The sequence below is a fragment of the Danio rerio genome, chromosome 12 (assembly GCF_052040795.2).
Source record: "Danio rerio strain M-AB ecotype USA chromosome 12, GRCz13ab, whole genome shotgun sequence".
Classification (NCBI taxonomy): Eukaryota; Metazoa; Chordata; class Actinopteri; order Cypriniformes; family Danionidae; genus Danio; species Danio rerio.
The window spans coordinates 38,974,620-38,989,321 of NC_141032.1; the positions used below are offsets into that span (position 1 = coordinate 38,974,620).

A 14,702-nucleotide genomic window follows, 5' to 3' on the forward strand; every position below is an offset into this window, starting at 1 on the left:
TAGTTTTTTTAAAACATTGATTACTGAAGACACCTAGAAAAATGTCATTGTTTATAAAAACTCCCCACTCCATGATTGAAAAATAGTAATTTGATAGTCATGTAAAATAAATAAAATCAAATGTTATTTTTATTTTTGTGGTTTTAGTCATTTAATTGTCATTTGTTAAAAATAAAACAGTAATACAGTAATGAATCAAGTTTTTGCTCTTATTTACAATTAGTCATATTAACACTGTACTTGAACTTGAAAAATTAACATTTCAAATTTTTCTTTAGTTCATTATTTCATTGTATTTCTGTGTATTTAAAATAATATTGTTATAAATAGCTTTGGTTTCAGTTTTTCTTTATGATAATAACCCTCACATGCCTGCAATTTACACATTAGATTTAGGTTCAATTTTCAAAAATGACGCGATGAACTGAAAACAACTCCTCATGCTGTGGTCATTTACACAGTTGCACTTCTTTTTAAACAGACATTAAAATGGCATAATAATAATAATAATAATAATAATAATAGTGTCACCTCTTTGTGAATAAATTTAAGCTGAAGATGACATCGTCCTCTGTCTGGGTAAGTCTCTGTTCGGGGCTCCAGGTTATACCACGTGTCCTCTGTGCAATGCAGGTCCTGCACACAACACACACATACATATAGCACATGCCATGAAACACAAATATGAGAGATGGAGAATTACTAAAGACACACATTCAGTGCAACAACATGTAGTTAATAATGGCTGCATGTTGATATTGTTACATTTTCAACTTAAAGGGTCAAATTTGTGATGTCCCATGAATTCATATAGATGGAAAACATATAAAAAAAATGCAAGCGCCTTCTATAAAATATGTAATATTTTGATGTAAATAAAATGTCAAAATATGTGTGAAATATTGTTCCAAACAGCAATATTGTTATTCAGTATTACATTAATAGGTCAAGACACATATACAGTTGAAGTCAGAATTATTAGCCCCCCTGAATTATTAGACCGCTTGTTTATTTTTTTCCCCCTAATTTCTGTTTAACAAAGAGAAGTTTTTTTTAACACATTTCTAAACATAATAGTTTTAATAACTCATTTCTAATAACTGATTTATTTTATCTTTGCCATGATGACAGTAAATAATTTTTTTTGACTAGATATTTTTAAGACACTTCTATACAGCTTAAAGTGACATTTAAAGGCTTAACTATGTTAATTAATTTAACTAGGCAGGTTAGGGTAATTAGGCAAGTTATTGTATAATGATGGTTTGTTCCGTAGACTATCGAGAAAAAATATAGTTTGAAGGGGCTAATGATTTTGTTACTAAAATGGTGTTTTAAAAAAATTAAAAACTGCTTTTATTCTAGCCAAAATAAAACAAATAAGACTTTCTCCAGAAGAAAAAATATTATCAGACATACTGTGAAAATTTCCCTGCTCTGTTAAAATTAATTTGGAAAACATTAAAAAAAAATTTTTTAAAGGGGGCTAATAATTCTGACTTCAACTGTAGATAAACATAAAAATATGTAAAATAAAATACAAATCATACATATATTAGCACTGGGCAAAAATGAATCACATGCAAAATAAAAGTTTATTTTGACATAATAAATGTGTGTGTACTGTGAATATTTATTATGTGTATATTGTAGGTTATTATATAAATACACATGCATGCATATACCTGAGAAAATGCTTATTTATCTTATGAAATAAAACAAACAAAAATACAATTTACAAAAAAAGTATAAAAAAATTATATAAATTATTTATAAATTGAAAAATCCACATAACAAAATAGTTTTGCATAGTTTTATCACATATACATAATAAATATATACAAAACACACACATATATTATGTACAATTAATCATTGCCCAACACTATATACAGTATATATACTGTACAGTTCTTTGACAGTTATAAAATAGTGGCTTTTATTATATGTTCATAATTTTTCTTTTACAAAATATGCCATTATTTTTAGTATAAGGGTGACACTGTGGCTCAGTGGTTAGCACAGTCGCCTCACAGCAAGAAGGTTGCTGATTTGAGTCTCGGCTGGGTCAGTTGGTGTTTCTGTGTGGAGTTTGCATGTTCTCCCTGTGTTCACATTTTCTCCGGGTGCTCTAGTTTCCCCCACAGTCCTAAATTGGCCGTAGTGTATGTGTGTGAATAAGTATGTGTGGGTGTTTCCCAGTGGCCAACTGGGTTGCAGCTGAAAGGGCATCTGGAAGGGCAATGCTGGAAAAGTTAGCGGTTCATCATTCCGCTGTGGGGAGCACTGATGAATAAAGGGACCAAGCCAAAGAAAAATGAATGAAGGAATAAACAGTGTGATGCAAACTACCTTCAGCTTCAGAACAACATTTCCCAAAAAGTCATCCTGGCCTTTCTCTTTTTTCGCATCTTTTATCATCCTGCATGGAGACGGTCAGGATTAAATGCCAACACCGTTTTTAAAAATGATTTCCATAAACATTTGTTTATTAGTTCTTAATTTAAACCATTAAATTATTCAAACCTTTTAATTCCATGGATGTTTGTACAAAACTCATCGAATTTTTGCACCAGCGACACCTCCTCATCTTTGTCCCTTTAAAACAAACATATTCAGTGTCTCATAAATATACAGTACAATCAGGATCTCCAAAAAAAAAAAAAAATACACACCACATCTCCATGTGAAAATTGCCATTGATGTTTTCAAATTCCCTGTGAAAATCAAGGAAGTCATGAGTCAAAATGCCAACATAAGCTCTGTCAGCTATTTTTAAATGCTATATTTAAAGTTTTTCATACACTCACAGTTTGAAGGTCTCGTCCCAGATGGGGTTGAGCGTCTGTTTCTTTATGCTTGTTTGCAACACTTGTCCTTTAGCTGATTCCCTCACCACTGCTTTCTGAGGTTTATTAGACGCTCCGCCACCTGGAGACTCCTTGTCTTCAGATAAGATGGTCAGCAGACAGTAAGGATCACTGAATCCTGTAATCAATAATAGAGAAAGTCAGATGCATAAAAGATGAAATACCCTTAAAGTCTATTAGTATATGTTTATTATAGTACACTAAAATTAACAGCCCCCTGTAAACAACCAGCAGATAAAACCATACCACTGATGTCCTTCCCCAGAATTCCCTTGGCTTGTTTCACTGTAACCACAAGGCAGTAGGTTGGAGCCTAGCAATAGAGGAATTTGCATTTTAGTATATACTGTAGCAAAATATACATTTTATATACATGATGAAACTACAGCTATGGTTTCTTTGGCTTTACAACCGATAGTTATGTGTTTGGGTAAAACATTATAGCTGTTTTACTCTATACATTACCTGACAAAAGTCTTAGGAGTTTTAGGAACAGCAAATATTAACTTGACTTCTAGTTGATCATTTGGTATCAGAAGTGGCTTATATGATTATCTTCTAGATTATGCTTATTTTACCAAAATATAATATGAACAAGCCTTGATTTTTAATTAATTATTTAGGACAGTAAGGTCTGGTTTTGCTTAGACAAAAAGTCTTGTCACTTAACAGAAATAATGTACAGTAGAATACAAAGTCATGGTGCAGTGGAAAAAGAATTTATATTGTGTATGACTCCCATGAGCTTGGACGACTGCATCCATACATCTCTGCAATGACTCAAATAACTGATTGATAAAGTCATCTGGAATGGCAAAGAAAGCATTCTTGCAGGACTCCCGGAGTTCATCAAGATTCTTTGGATGCATAGTCAATGTCTCCTCCGTCTTACCCCAAACATGCTCAATAATGTTCATGTCTGGTGATTGGGCTGGCCAATCCTCCCACTTTGATGTGGAGGCTGAAGTATGAGAAGGAGCGCTATCCTGCTACAGAATATGCCCTCTCCTGTGGTTTGTAATGTAATGGGCAGCACAAATGTCTTGATATCTCAGGCTGTTGATGTTGCCATCCACTCTGCAGATCTCTCGCATGCCCCCATACTATCTGTAACCCCAAACTATGATTTTTCCTTCACTAAACTTGACTGATTTCTGTGAGAATCCTGGGTCCATGCAGGTCCCAATAAGTCTTCTGCAGTATTTGTGATGATTGGGATGCAGCTCAACAGATGATTCATCAGGAAGCCACTGCCACTTTCAAGTTGTTATTTGTTGCTCTTACAACTGAGATCGACGACAAGACTTTTATCAGGTAGTCTACAATACATTTGTTATTTAAAAAAAGACAATATAATAATTTATACTACAAAATACCAATTTTGTGGGATAGCCATGCTTTTCAGTCATAACAAGTGAAAACATTTCTTAATTGGAGAGAAAAAATGCTGTAAATTACAGAATTTATATTTGAAATTTGGAAGAAAAATTATCAATTAATTCAAATATTAATAGTTTACACAAACTCATACCTACTAAGTCCCGAAGAACTAGTCTTTTCAATTTCATTTTACAAAGCTGTATATACTTGAAATCATATATATTTAAGGTTTAATGTGTTCTTAAATATATATTATATATATATTTAAAATTAATGTGTAATTTTTTGTATGTTATACATTGCGTTTTGACATTTCATGCTTACATCTATTGCACATAGTTTTTTATTTCTTTCTGAAAGTCAGCATCAGCTATTTTAAAACATTTGTGAGGTCAGTTTGGTACTGTAAATACCCTATTAATTGTATTTATTGTGTTAGAAACTAAATGTAACCAATTACAGTTACACATAAGTTTACATAAAAAAATATAGGGCCGCATTATTATGACAGAAATCATCATTGATTATTTGCTCTTGATATTCTTACAAAATAAACATGTTTTTACGAAAAAAATAAAACTGCAAAAGCATATTTTTGTAGTTTAATTCAATTTATCTTCATTCCTGAAGCACTTTCATATTGTTGATTGTGTCAAAGCAGCTTAATATAGATGAAGAAAAGAAAGTAAAAGCCATGATATTTCAAATTGTGGAAAATTCCAGCAATTCAGGCAGACGGGAGAGTAGTGCAGAATGCTGGTGTAGTTCTAGTAAATAAACCATGGTAAACACAAAAAAAAACATACTGTAACAATGGCAATTGAAGTAATTCTGCAAATCTATTAATAGTAATCAATCAGTAGCACAATCGCCTTACAACAAGAGGGTCGCTGGTTCGAGCCTCAGCTTGGTCTGTTAGCATTTCTGTGTGGAGTTTGCATGTTCTCCCCATGTTCGCGTGGGTTTTCTCTGGGTGTCTGGTTTCCCCCACAGTCCAAAGACATACGCTATAGGTGAATTGGGTAAGTTAAGTTGTCCTTAGTGTATGTGCAAAAATAAGAGTGTGTGTTTCCTAGTGATGTGTTTCAGCTGAAAGGGCTTACGCTGCATTGGTGATTCATTCCGCTGCGGCAACCCCAGATTAATTAAGGGACTAAGCCAAAAAGAAAATTAATGAATGAATTTGTTGATTTAAAAATTCGACTACAGACACTGTAAAAAAATGCTGGGTTCCAAACAATTCCTTTATATTGACCCAACAAAATTCAATTAAGTTAACAAATTTAAGTGGATTGAAAATAAAACTATTCAATTGTCACCCCAAAAAACTCTTTAAATTTGTTGCAGCTCATTTCGAATAAGTAGTTTGAACAAGCAGCAAAAAAAAATTAAGTGCAGGCAAACATGTCGATCCATTACATTAGTGTGAGCTGTATCTAGCACAAGTTAAGCTCCAGCTAAAATATCTCAAGCTGTGGAATAAATCTCTTACTTAAATCTTATCTGCACATAACAGTCAACGAAACTGTTTGCAGCGGTGACTAATCGAATTTGTCATCTGATTGGCCAATGCATTCTGAAAACTCCACAGAAATGCAAGTTATTAGTTGTAAGGTTCATTGCTAAAAGATAAAAATGTATAACCTTCAATTACAACAGCTGTAAGAGATTTACTTAAATTGTACAGGGTTCATTTCTTGGTTCATTTCGGTGTGCAATACATCTCAGACCCTTGATTACAAATATGTGGCATAGGAGATAATGTTACAGTTTCTGTTTTACAAGTGCCATGTTTCTCAATACCTAGGCCACTCTTTCAAAACTGTGATTGTGAAACATAATATTTTGACTTTATTCTTACCAGTGAGCTCTGGACTTTTTCACTCAAGGTTTTATGCTCGTCCTCTGTCATGGTGAACGCCTGTCAGAGAATGAATATTTATGACACAATTTTTAAGAAAACACAACTAAATTATGAAATACTTAATATTTTTACACACACATATTACTAGAAACTACAAGACTACAATGTAAATAACAACTGATTTTTAATGGAACAACATTGAAAAAAATAAGTAATTTACTATTGTTTGCAAATTTAAGTGGACTGAACAAAATTAAGTTGTCCCAAAAAAAACTTTAAAATTGTGTTGTTTCAGCTCACTTTAAATAAGTAGTTTAAAGAAACAACAAGTGTATTCTTAAAGTGTATATTGTGTTTACCTCTCTGATGTAGTCTTGAAACTGCTTCTGACTGTATTGCTGTTTTATGTGTGGTTTTCCTAATCGATGAGTGATTGTGTACAGAAGCTCCTTGTACAGCGGTTTGAGCTGCAGGGATTAAAAACAGTCATTTTTGCCAAAAGCTGACAGGAAAATCCTCAAATTCTGAGTCTCCAGTGAATCATTACCTCCTTCTCCTTATGCCTCTTTTCACTCTCTTCCGGGTTTTCGCTGTCTTTGAAATCCTTTAAAATGAGTCAATATAATAATTTATATTGAACAAACAATAACACAACTGTTAAAATTTCCAGTAATAAAAGGTTTTCCATATTTAGTCATTCAAAGTTGGCTTTTATTTATTTATTATTTTTATTTCCTCTTTTAAAGCTCCGACAACTTTAGAATTTGAAATTGAACAAAGAGACTTTTCTTGACATCTTTGGATATTACATAATGCAACTGGAGTTGATGGGGTAAACTAAAAACAAGTAAGAAAGATTATAGGATGATTCGTTCTACCTTTCTGTTCTGTCTTCTGGTCATCCCTAACCTCCGTGCAGGGGAGGACTGTGAGCAAAAAGAAGAGTTTCAATAAAATTCAAAAGGAAGGAAGAAAAGAAGAAAGAAAGGAACTAAGAAATATTGAAAAAGATTCATCCAATATAGAAACGACCTATTGACTTATTAGCATTACTTACTATTTACTAGTTGCAGAAAGAAAGAAAGAAAGAAAGAAAGAAAGAAAGACAGAAAGAAAGAAAGAAAGAAAGAAAGAAAGAAAGAAAGAAAGAAAGAAAGAAATGACCTGTATTTACCTAAATAAAAGACATCAAAGTAACAAAAATCATGCACATTTTGAGGAAGGAAGGAAGGAACTAGGAATGATTGAAGGTTGAGATTAAAACCAGCTGTCATTAGAAAATACATAAATAAAAGAAGAGTAAAGTAACAAAAAACATGAAAGAAAGAAAGAAAGAAAGACAGACAGAAAGAAAGAAAGAAAGAAAGAAAGAAAGAAAGAAAGAAAGAAAGAAAGAAAGAAAGAAAGAAAGAAAGAAAGAAAGAAAGAAAGAAAGAAAGAAATGTGAGATTAAAAGGACCTGTTTTTAATTAATAAAAGTGACATCAAAATGACAAAAATAATGAGAATCATTTGAGATGAAAAAGAGAAGGAAGTATTGACGGAAGGAAGGACAGAAGGAAGGATGAAAGGAAGGATGGGAGGAAGGAAGGAAGGAACTAGGAATGATTGAAGGTTGAGATTGAAACCAGCTGTCATTAGAAAATACATAAATAAAAGAAGAGCAAAGTAACAAAAAACATGAAAGAAAGAAAGAAAGAAAGAAAGAAAGAAAGAAAGAAAGAAAGAAAGAAAGAAAGAAAGAAAGAAAGAAAGAAAGAAAGAAAGAAAGAAAGAAAATTGAGATCTGTTTTAAGAAATTCATAAATTTTATAATAAATTAATAATAAATTTAATTTTATAATAATTTTTTTTGTTTTAATAAATAAAAGTGACATCACAGTGACAAAAATAATAAGAATCATTTGAGAAAGAAAGGAAAATCATTAGAAAAAGAAAGAGGAAAGGAATATTGATGGAAGGAAGGACAGAAGGAAGGAAGGATGGAAGGAAAGAAGGAAGGAAGGAAGGGAGGGAGGGAGGGAGGGAGGGAGGGAGGGAGGAAGTAAGGAAGGAAAGAAGGAAGGAAGGAAGGAAGGAAGGAAGGAAGGAAAGATGTAATCAAGGAACTAGGAAAGGTTGAGATTGAAACTATCTGTATTTACTAAATACTTAAGAACAGAAAAGTAAGAAAAAGACATGCTAAAAAGAAAGAAAGAAAGGGAAGAAGGAAAGAAAATAATAAGATCTTGTCAATCTATCGAATCCAATCGGATAGAAGAAAAGAAAGGTAAAAATGGAAGGAAGAAAGGATGGAAAAAACAAATTAGTTAATACTGAAGAGCCCCTGTATTCACTAAAAACAAATAAAAGAACTAAAAAGTGCTGAAAATAAAGATGTTAAGAAAAAAAGTACAAAAAAGAAATTAAGATATAATCACCTGTCTCGGTCGAATCTTCCCGGATCCTGAAGTGTCACTGTGAGTCTATAAATAGAATCAAATAAGACTAAGAAATTAATCCAGAATGAATGTACTGTACAAAGACATTTCTTCTGTAACAGCAACAACATACATTGTTCGCCTGCATATTCACAACACAAATCTCTGTTCACTGAGTGATAAGCATAACATTTATCACATCAAATCTTCTGTGATGAGTTATCAAGTGCCCGGCTCTAGATAGAATATAACCATGCAAATACATGTTAGATGGGCTAGTCATCTCTACGGCACTTCCTTATTACTGGCAATAAGGAAACTTCACCATAGTGACCCACCATCATGAGTTTATGTGACAGAGCACACTGAATCCAGCAGTGTCTTAAAATCTTGCTGAAAAATAAGAATAAGAACAAACGTGTGGCTCTGGAAAGAAACAGCATCTGTGATCATGTGATTTACTGCAGGCAAATAAACTGTATTTATACATACATTATAAAAATATTACAGGTTAAAATTGCTTTGTTTCTATAATTAGTACATTTTACTTTCATTATACTGTTGTTTTATAGTGTTTTAATTACTCTTTGGTGTTTAAATGAAAATATTACCTGCTGTGTGAGAAATTATTTTGTAGAAGAACAAATATTGTTACTCAATAAACATTAAAACTATATATTCATTACTAAAAGTTTAGCTTAGTTTAGATTAGTTTAAACTTTATTGTCCGTTCTGCTTGGCACAGAAAGGAAATTTGTCTGTAATGTCAATGTCAATTTTATTTATATAGCACTATTATACACAACCAAAGGTTGACCAATGTGCTGAACAATACAAATCACAAAGAACAAGTATAAAATTATAGCTAAAACAAACAATTCTCACTAATAGTTATTATAGCTAAAACACACAATTCTCACTGATAAATTGCCAAATCAAAAAGGAAATTTTTCAACCTAGATTTAAAAACAGACAGAGATGAAATAGACCTAATTCAGAGGGGAAGGGCATTCTACAAGGTAGGACCAGCTACTGCAAAAGTTATAAGTTGATTAAAGTAATAAGTCAGCCTCGACTTTGGGATGTATAATAGTCTCTGGTTAGATGACCGAAGAGACTGACCAGGCTGATATTCAGTCAACAGGTCTGACAGGTAGGCCGTTTAGAGATTTAAAAACCCGGAGAAGAATTTTAAAAGTGACACGCAGGCAACCAGTGCAGAGAGCGCAAAATTGATGTAATGTAGTCATATTTTTTGGTGCTGGTTAAAAGCCTTGCAGCAGCATTTTGAACTAACTGTTGTCTGACTGATCCCAAAATATAGCGCATTACAGTAGTCTAATCTAGAAATAAAAAAAAGCACAAATTTTTTTTTCAAAAATTTTTCGAGATAAAATAGGTTTGACTGTTTTTAAGAGTTGAAGCTGAAAAAAGCAGGATTTGACCACTGTTTATCAAATCTCAAGCCATCACCAAAAATAACACCCAGATTTTTTACACAAGGCTTCACAGAAAAACCCAATTCACCAAGATTTACTGGTGGTGTCCCAGAATAATTTGACGAGCTGAACACAATTGTTTCAGTTTTACTCTCATTAAACTGTTTCATAATTTAACACTGGATTTAAAACAACAACTGCATACATACAGCCGTGCAACAAATAAGCCCCATACATATTACTGCAGACCATTATTGACAACCACTACATTCATGTCCAACAGTGATCCAATTAAAGACAACAACACTCACTCAATTGGGATACATTACTTTTTACAAGCATTTCTTCTGACTTTAGGAATTCTCAACCTGTACCCTGATGGTAACACTTCAAAAGTTGAGTGAAGGGGATGTGTATTATCTTTAAAAATAATTTAAGCAATTTCTGCTTTTTCTATAAAGGAGTATACTGCAATGAATGTTGCTTGTGACCAGTTATCCTATTTGCCTGATAATTTGGAATAATTTATTTTTCTGTTTAAGTGTTGTTTTCCCAAACCAGGAAACAATGTTATATGTGAGAACACTGTCTATTAATGATCTATACACCATGTTTAAAGTCTGTGTACTAACATTAAAACTTCTCAACTTGCGGAGGAGACCGAGGCACTGACTTGCTTTCTTGTAAACAGCCTCTACATTTTTATCAATTTCAATTTATTGCCAATAATTGTGCCTAAATACTTGAAATTTGAGGCACAGTTATTGACAATGAACTGAATTTTGACTCAGATATTTTTTAAATAATTCAATAATAATATTAATAATTTTAGGTTTGCATGTTCTCTCCGTGTTTGCTTGGGCTTCCTCCGTGTGCTCCGGTTTCCCCCACAGTCCGAAGACATGCGCTATAAGTAAATTGGATGAACTAAATTGACCATAGTGCATAAGTGTGTGTGTGAATAGTTGATGAATAGTTGGTGGTTCATTCTGCTGTAGTGACCCCTGATAATTTTTTTGAGTGGACTTTCTTTTGGTATTTATTCTGATGAATCCCTTACACAAAGAGCACCGATATTTATTAATTAAGCTACCCCTGAGCACTCTTTGCTTGATTTTATGCATATGTATATATATATATATATATATATATATATATATATATATATATATATATATATATATATATATATATATATATATATATATATATATATATGTGTATGTATGTATACATACAATTGAAGTTATAATTATTAGCCCCCCTTTTAATTTTTTTTTATATTTCCCAAATGATGATTAACATAGCAAGGAAATGTTCCCAGTATGTCTGATAATATTTTTTTCTTCTGGAGAAAGTCTTATTTGTTTTATTTCGGATAGAATAAAAGCAGTTTTTAATTTTTTTAAAAACATTTAAAGGTCAAAATTATTAGCCCCTTTAAGCTATATTTTTTTCGATAGTCTACAGAACAAACCATTGTTATACAATAACTTGCCTAATTACTCTAACCTGCCTAGTTTACCTAATTAACCTAGTTAAGCCTTTAAATGTCACTTTAAGCTGTATAGAAGTGTCTTGAAAATGATCTAGTAAAATATTATTTACTGTCATCAAAGATACAATAAATCAGTTATTAGAGATGAGTTATTAAAACTATTATGTTTAGAAATGTGTTGAAAAAAATCTTCTCTCCATTAAACAGAAATTGGGGAAAAAATAAATAGGGGGGCTAATAATTCTGACTTCAACTGTATATATATTCTGTAACTGGTATTTAATTTAATTTTAACACCTTTTAAATTAGTTTTCAGCATTTCTACAGTTACAATCCTGACCCACCCCCCACCCCCCCCCCCCACCCCCCACAAAAAAGTCACACTTTTTACACACAAATTGTATCCAGAGTTCATACTCATTTTTACTACTACAATTCCCTGACTTTACAATGACTTTTCCAAAACTTTCAGATAAATATTCATGATCTTGTTTCTTGTTTCAGGTAATTTCTACGTACACTTGGTAAATAAGAAAAAAATCCACATTCAAATTTATTTGAGCATATGAAAAATATGTGGCAATCCACGTAGTTTAGATTTATTTTTATATCTGTAAAATAGTTTTTAGAAAGTATCTTGCTGTCTGCATGAAAATTTTAGAAATGTTGGCTTGTGTTTTCACAAGACTTAAGATTAGTGCAAAATAGCTTTTAGCACCCACAGTATCATATCTCTGCAGTTAGAGATTGCTTCTGGACACGACACTCAAAATGCATCTTGAATTACAGTGAAAGCTAGTTACAGAGAGGCGAAGCTAAAATTGCTTTTGATTTTTGAAGTTACTGCTTTTTTTTTTTTAAGTTTACCCATCAAATGTAATGACATGTATAAGTCAAGTTCATGTCAAATATATTCAAGTACACAAATAATTGTTAATCAAATTTTCATGACCTTCCCAAACCATTTCAGGTTTACTTGTTTTTCCAAAACTTTTGCAGGCCTGGAAAATGCCTTTTCAAAATCTCATGACTTTTCCAGGTTTTTCAAGACCGTATAAACCCTGTGTATCACAAATATAAAATTCTGCATTGTGAGAAATTATTTTTGTGAAATGCAAATATTGTTGTTAAATGACCGTGAGGCTATAATTATGAAGCTATAATTATAAGATCATTTACTGAATGATAACCATAAAAGCTCTATATTAGTACATGACGTATACAGCACTGTTTGACCCATCAACAAAAGTCATGTTTACACACAATGTCACAATGTTTACACTTAAAACGATTTATAAAAGTCATTCTGACCCTCAAAAGAGAAACGTTTTTTAACAGGCACACATTTTACTGACCTCTTTAGGAGGAAGAAGCAGATTTTCCCCTTGACTGGATGCCCCATCTTGGACTGGTACCATATTGTTTTAGGCTCTTTTAGGCCTACAAGACTCTCCTCCTTAGCCTCTCCTAAACAAGGATACTGCCAATCGTCTTGGTCTTTTAAGCTATATCAAAAAGTCATCCAGCCGAACTGATGACAAAAGTGTTGAGTCTTTACAGACGCCTCATGTTTAGAAGTGCAGTGTTTCGTTCAGGGTGCGGAAGTTGTCGTTTCCTGTTGAAAGTCAGACCTGCAACTGAACTGTTTCTTCATACAGCAGAAACTGCCACCACGTCGTCATCTCCTCCTGCTGTTTCTGTCACTCTGTCATCTTCCTTCCTGCAACGATGCACAGCTCACTTTCCATCTTCATGCATCTAGTTTCGATTTAAATCCCCATGATGCAGTGGTTGCTTCTTCTCAGGCAACATGGTTTGACTTGCTGAACGTCAGCTGTGTGTGGCTGTTGTTGAACACAGTTACTCTGCGCCATATAATGCAGAAATGTGTGATCTGTTCTGGAGAATGTCAGCAGATAACATTGGAGATCACCACTGATTTGCATTCAGAAATGATAAAGCTTCAGTCTGCAAATTAACAATGGAGTCAATACCTGTAACTATATTACAGAAGAATCAGTGGGACACCAAAATAGACTTTTTATTTTAGTTTAATTAAGACACTAATGTAGTTTTTATTGGAATAAAAAAAATATCTGTAATATTTAGGTTTTATTTATATTTAATTTTATATCTGAAATATAAAAGTTTTTAATTTTTAGTTACAGTTTATATCAAGTACTGTCTGTATTCTCTGTATTACCAACAGGGGAAATACTGTACAGCATGTGTGGAATCATAATTGCATAATTTTGCCAGCAAGAATCATTTCCATTTCAGACAGACCCGCAGCAGTCATTGTGATGTTAGTGTTTGGAAACTTTTAGTCACTGTAATTATTCAGTTGACCCAATAACATATAGTTTCAAAGTGCACTTGCAAATGGGAAATCCCCATTGAAACACATTTTCCCTTCGGGGTGAGGGTTAATCATGTAATTACAGAACTAAACAAATTAATTACAGTAACTGATAAATAAAAGTACAAGAGTAAAAAACCTAAATACACAATAACTGTGGTGTATCAAATGTATTTAAGAGAAAAGTAAAATAATATAATATAATATAATATAATATAATATAATATAATATAATATAATATAATATAATATAATATAATATAATATAATATAATATAATATTTTCTTTTCAGCTAGTCCCTTTGTTAATCTGGGGTCGCCACAGCGGAATGAACTGCCAACTTATCCAGCATATGTTTTACGCAGCGGATGCCCTTCCAGCTGCAAACTATTACTGGGAAACATCCATACACACTTATTCACACACATTCTGTAAACTACGGACAGTTTTAGCATAATATAATATAATATAATATAATATAATATAATATAATATAATATAATATAATTAATATAATATAATATAATATAATTAATATAATATAATTAATATAATATATTATAATTATATAATATATATATATATATATAATTATAATATTATAATTAATATAATATAATATAGACGTGGTGGCGCAGTGGGTAGCATGATCGCCTCACAGCAAGAAGGTTGCTGGTTTGAGCCTCTACTGGGTCAGTTGGCATTTCTGTGTGGAGTGTGCATGTTCTCCCTGCGTGGGTTTCCTCCGGGTGCTCCGGTTTTCCCCACAGTCTAAAATACATGCGCTATAGGTGAATTGGGTAAGCTAAATTGTTCGTAGTATATGAATGAGTGTGTGGATGTTTCCCAGTGATGGGTTGCAGCTAAAAGG

At 32.4% G+C, this 14,702-nt stretch overlaps 2 protein-coding genes across 21 annotated transcripts in view; one reads left to right on the forward strand and one right to left on the reverse strand.

Moving 5' to 3' along the window:
* unk (unk zinc finger) overlaps nucleotides 1-14,702 on the forward strand; it is a 449,165-nt gene that overhangs the window by 64,414 nt on the left and 370,049 nt on the right. The window lies entirely within an intron of this gene.
* Nucleotides 1-14,702, reverse strand: part of unc13d (unc-13 homolog D (C. elegans)) — a 48,530-nt gene that overhangs the window by 31,439 nt on the left and 2,389 nt on the right. For 4 of the 20 annotated variants that reach the window (XM_087276706.1, XM_087276697.1, XM_087276700.1 and 1 more), the window contains exons 2-13: nucleotides 12,827-13,370; nucleotides 8,535-8,579; nucleotides 6,993-7,040; nucleotides 6,662-6,718; nucleotides 6,474-6,581; nucleotides 6,112-6,171; nucleotides 3,117-3,183; nucleotides 2,811-2,988; nucleotides 2,676-2,717; nucleotides 2,527-2,598; nucleotides 2,353-2,422; nucleotides 532-636 (exon numbers count right to left, since the gene is read on the reverse strand). In XM_087276706.1, the coding sequence (XP_087132832.1) occupies nucleotides 532-636; nucleotides 2,353-2,422; nucleotides 2,527-2,598; nucleotides 2,676-2,717; nucleotides 2,811-2,988; nucleotides 3,117-3,183; nucleotides 6,112-6,171; nucleotides 6,474-6,581; nucleotides 6,662-6,718; nucleotides 6,993-7,040; nucleotides 8,535-8,579; nucleotides 12,827-12,889 (915 nt within the window). In that variant the 5' untranslated portion in view covers nucleotides 12,890-13,370. Of the gene's footprint in view, nucleotides 1-531; nucleotides 637-2,352; nucleotides 2,423-2,526; nucleotides 2,599-2,675; nucleotides 2,718-2,810; nucleotides 2,989-3,116; nucleotides 3,184-6,111; nucleotides 6,172-6,473; nucleotides 6,582-6,661; nucleotides 6,719-6,992; nucleotides 7,041-8,534; nucleotides 8,580-12,826; nucleotides 13,472-14,702 lie in introns of all 20 variants that reach the window. The other 16 variants (XM_087276702.1, XM_087276716.1, XM_087276718.1 and 13 more) reach the window with 4 other exon arrangements.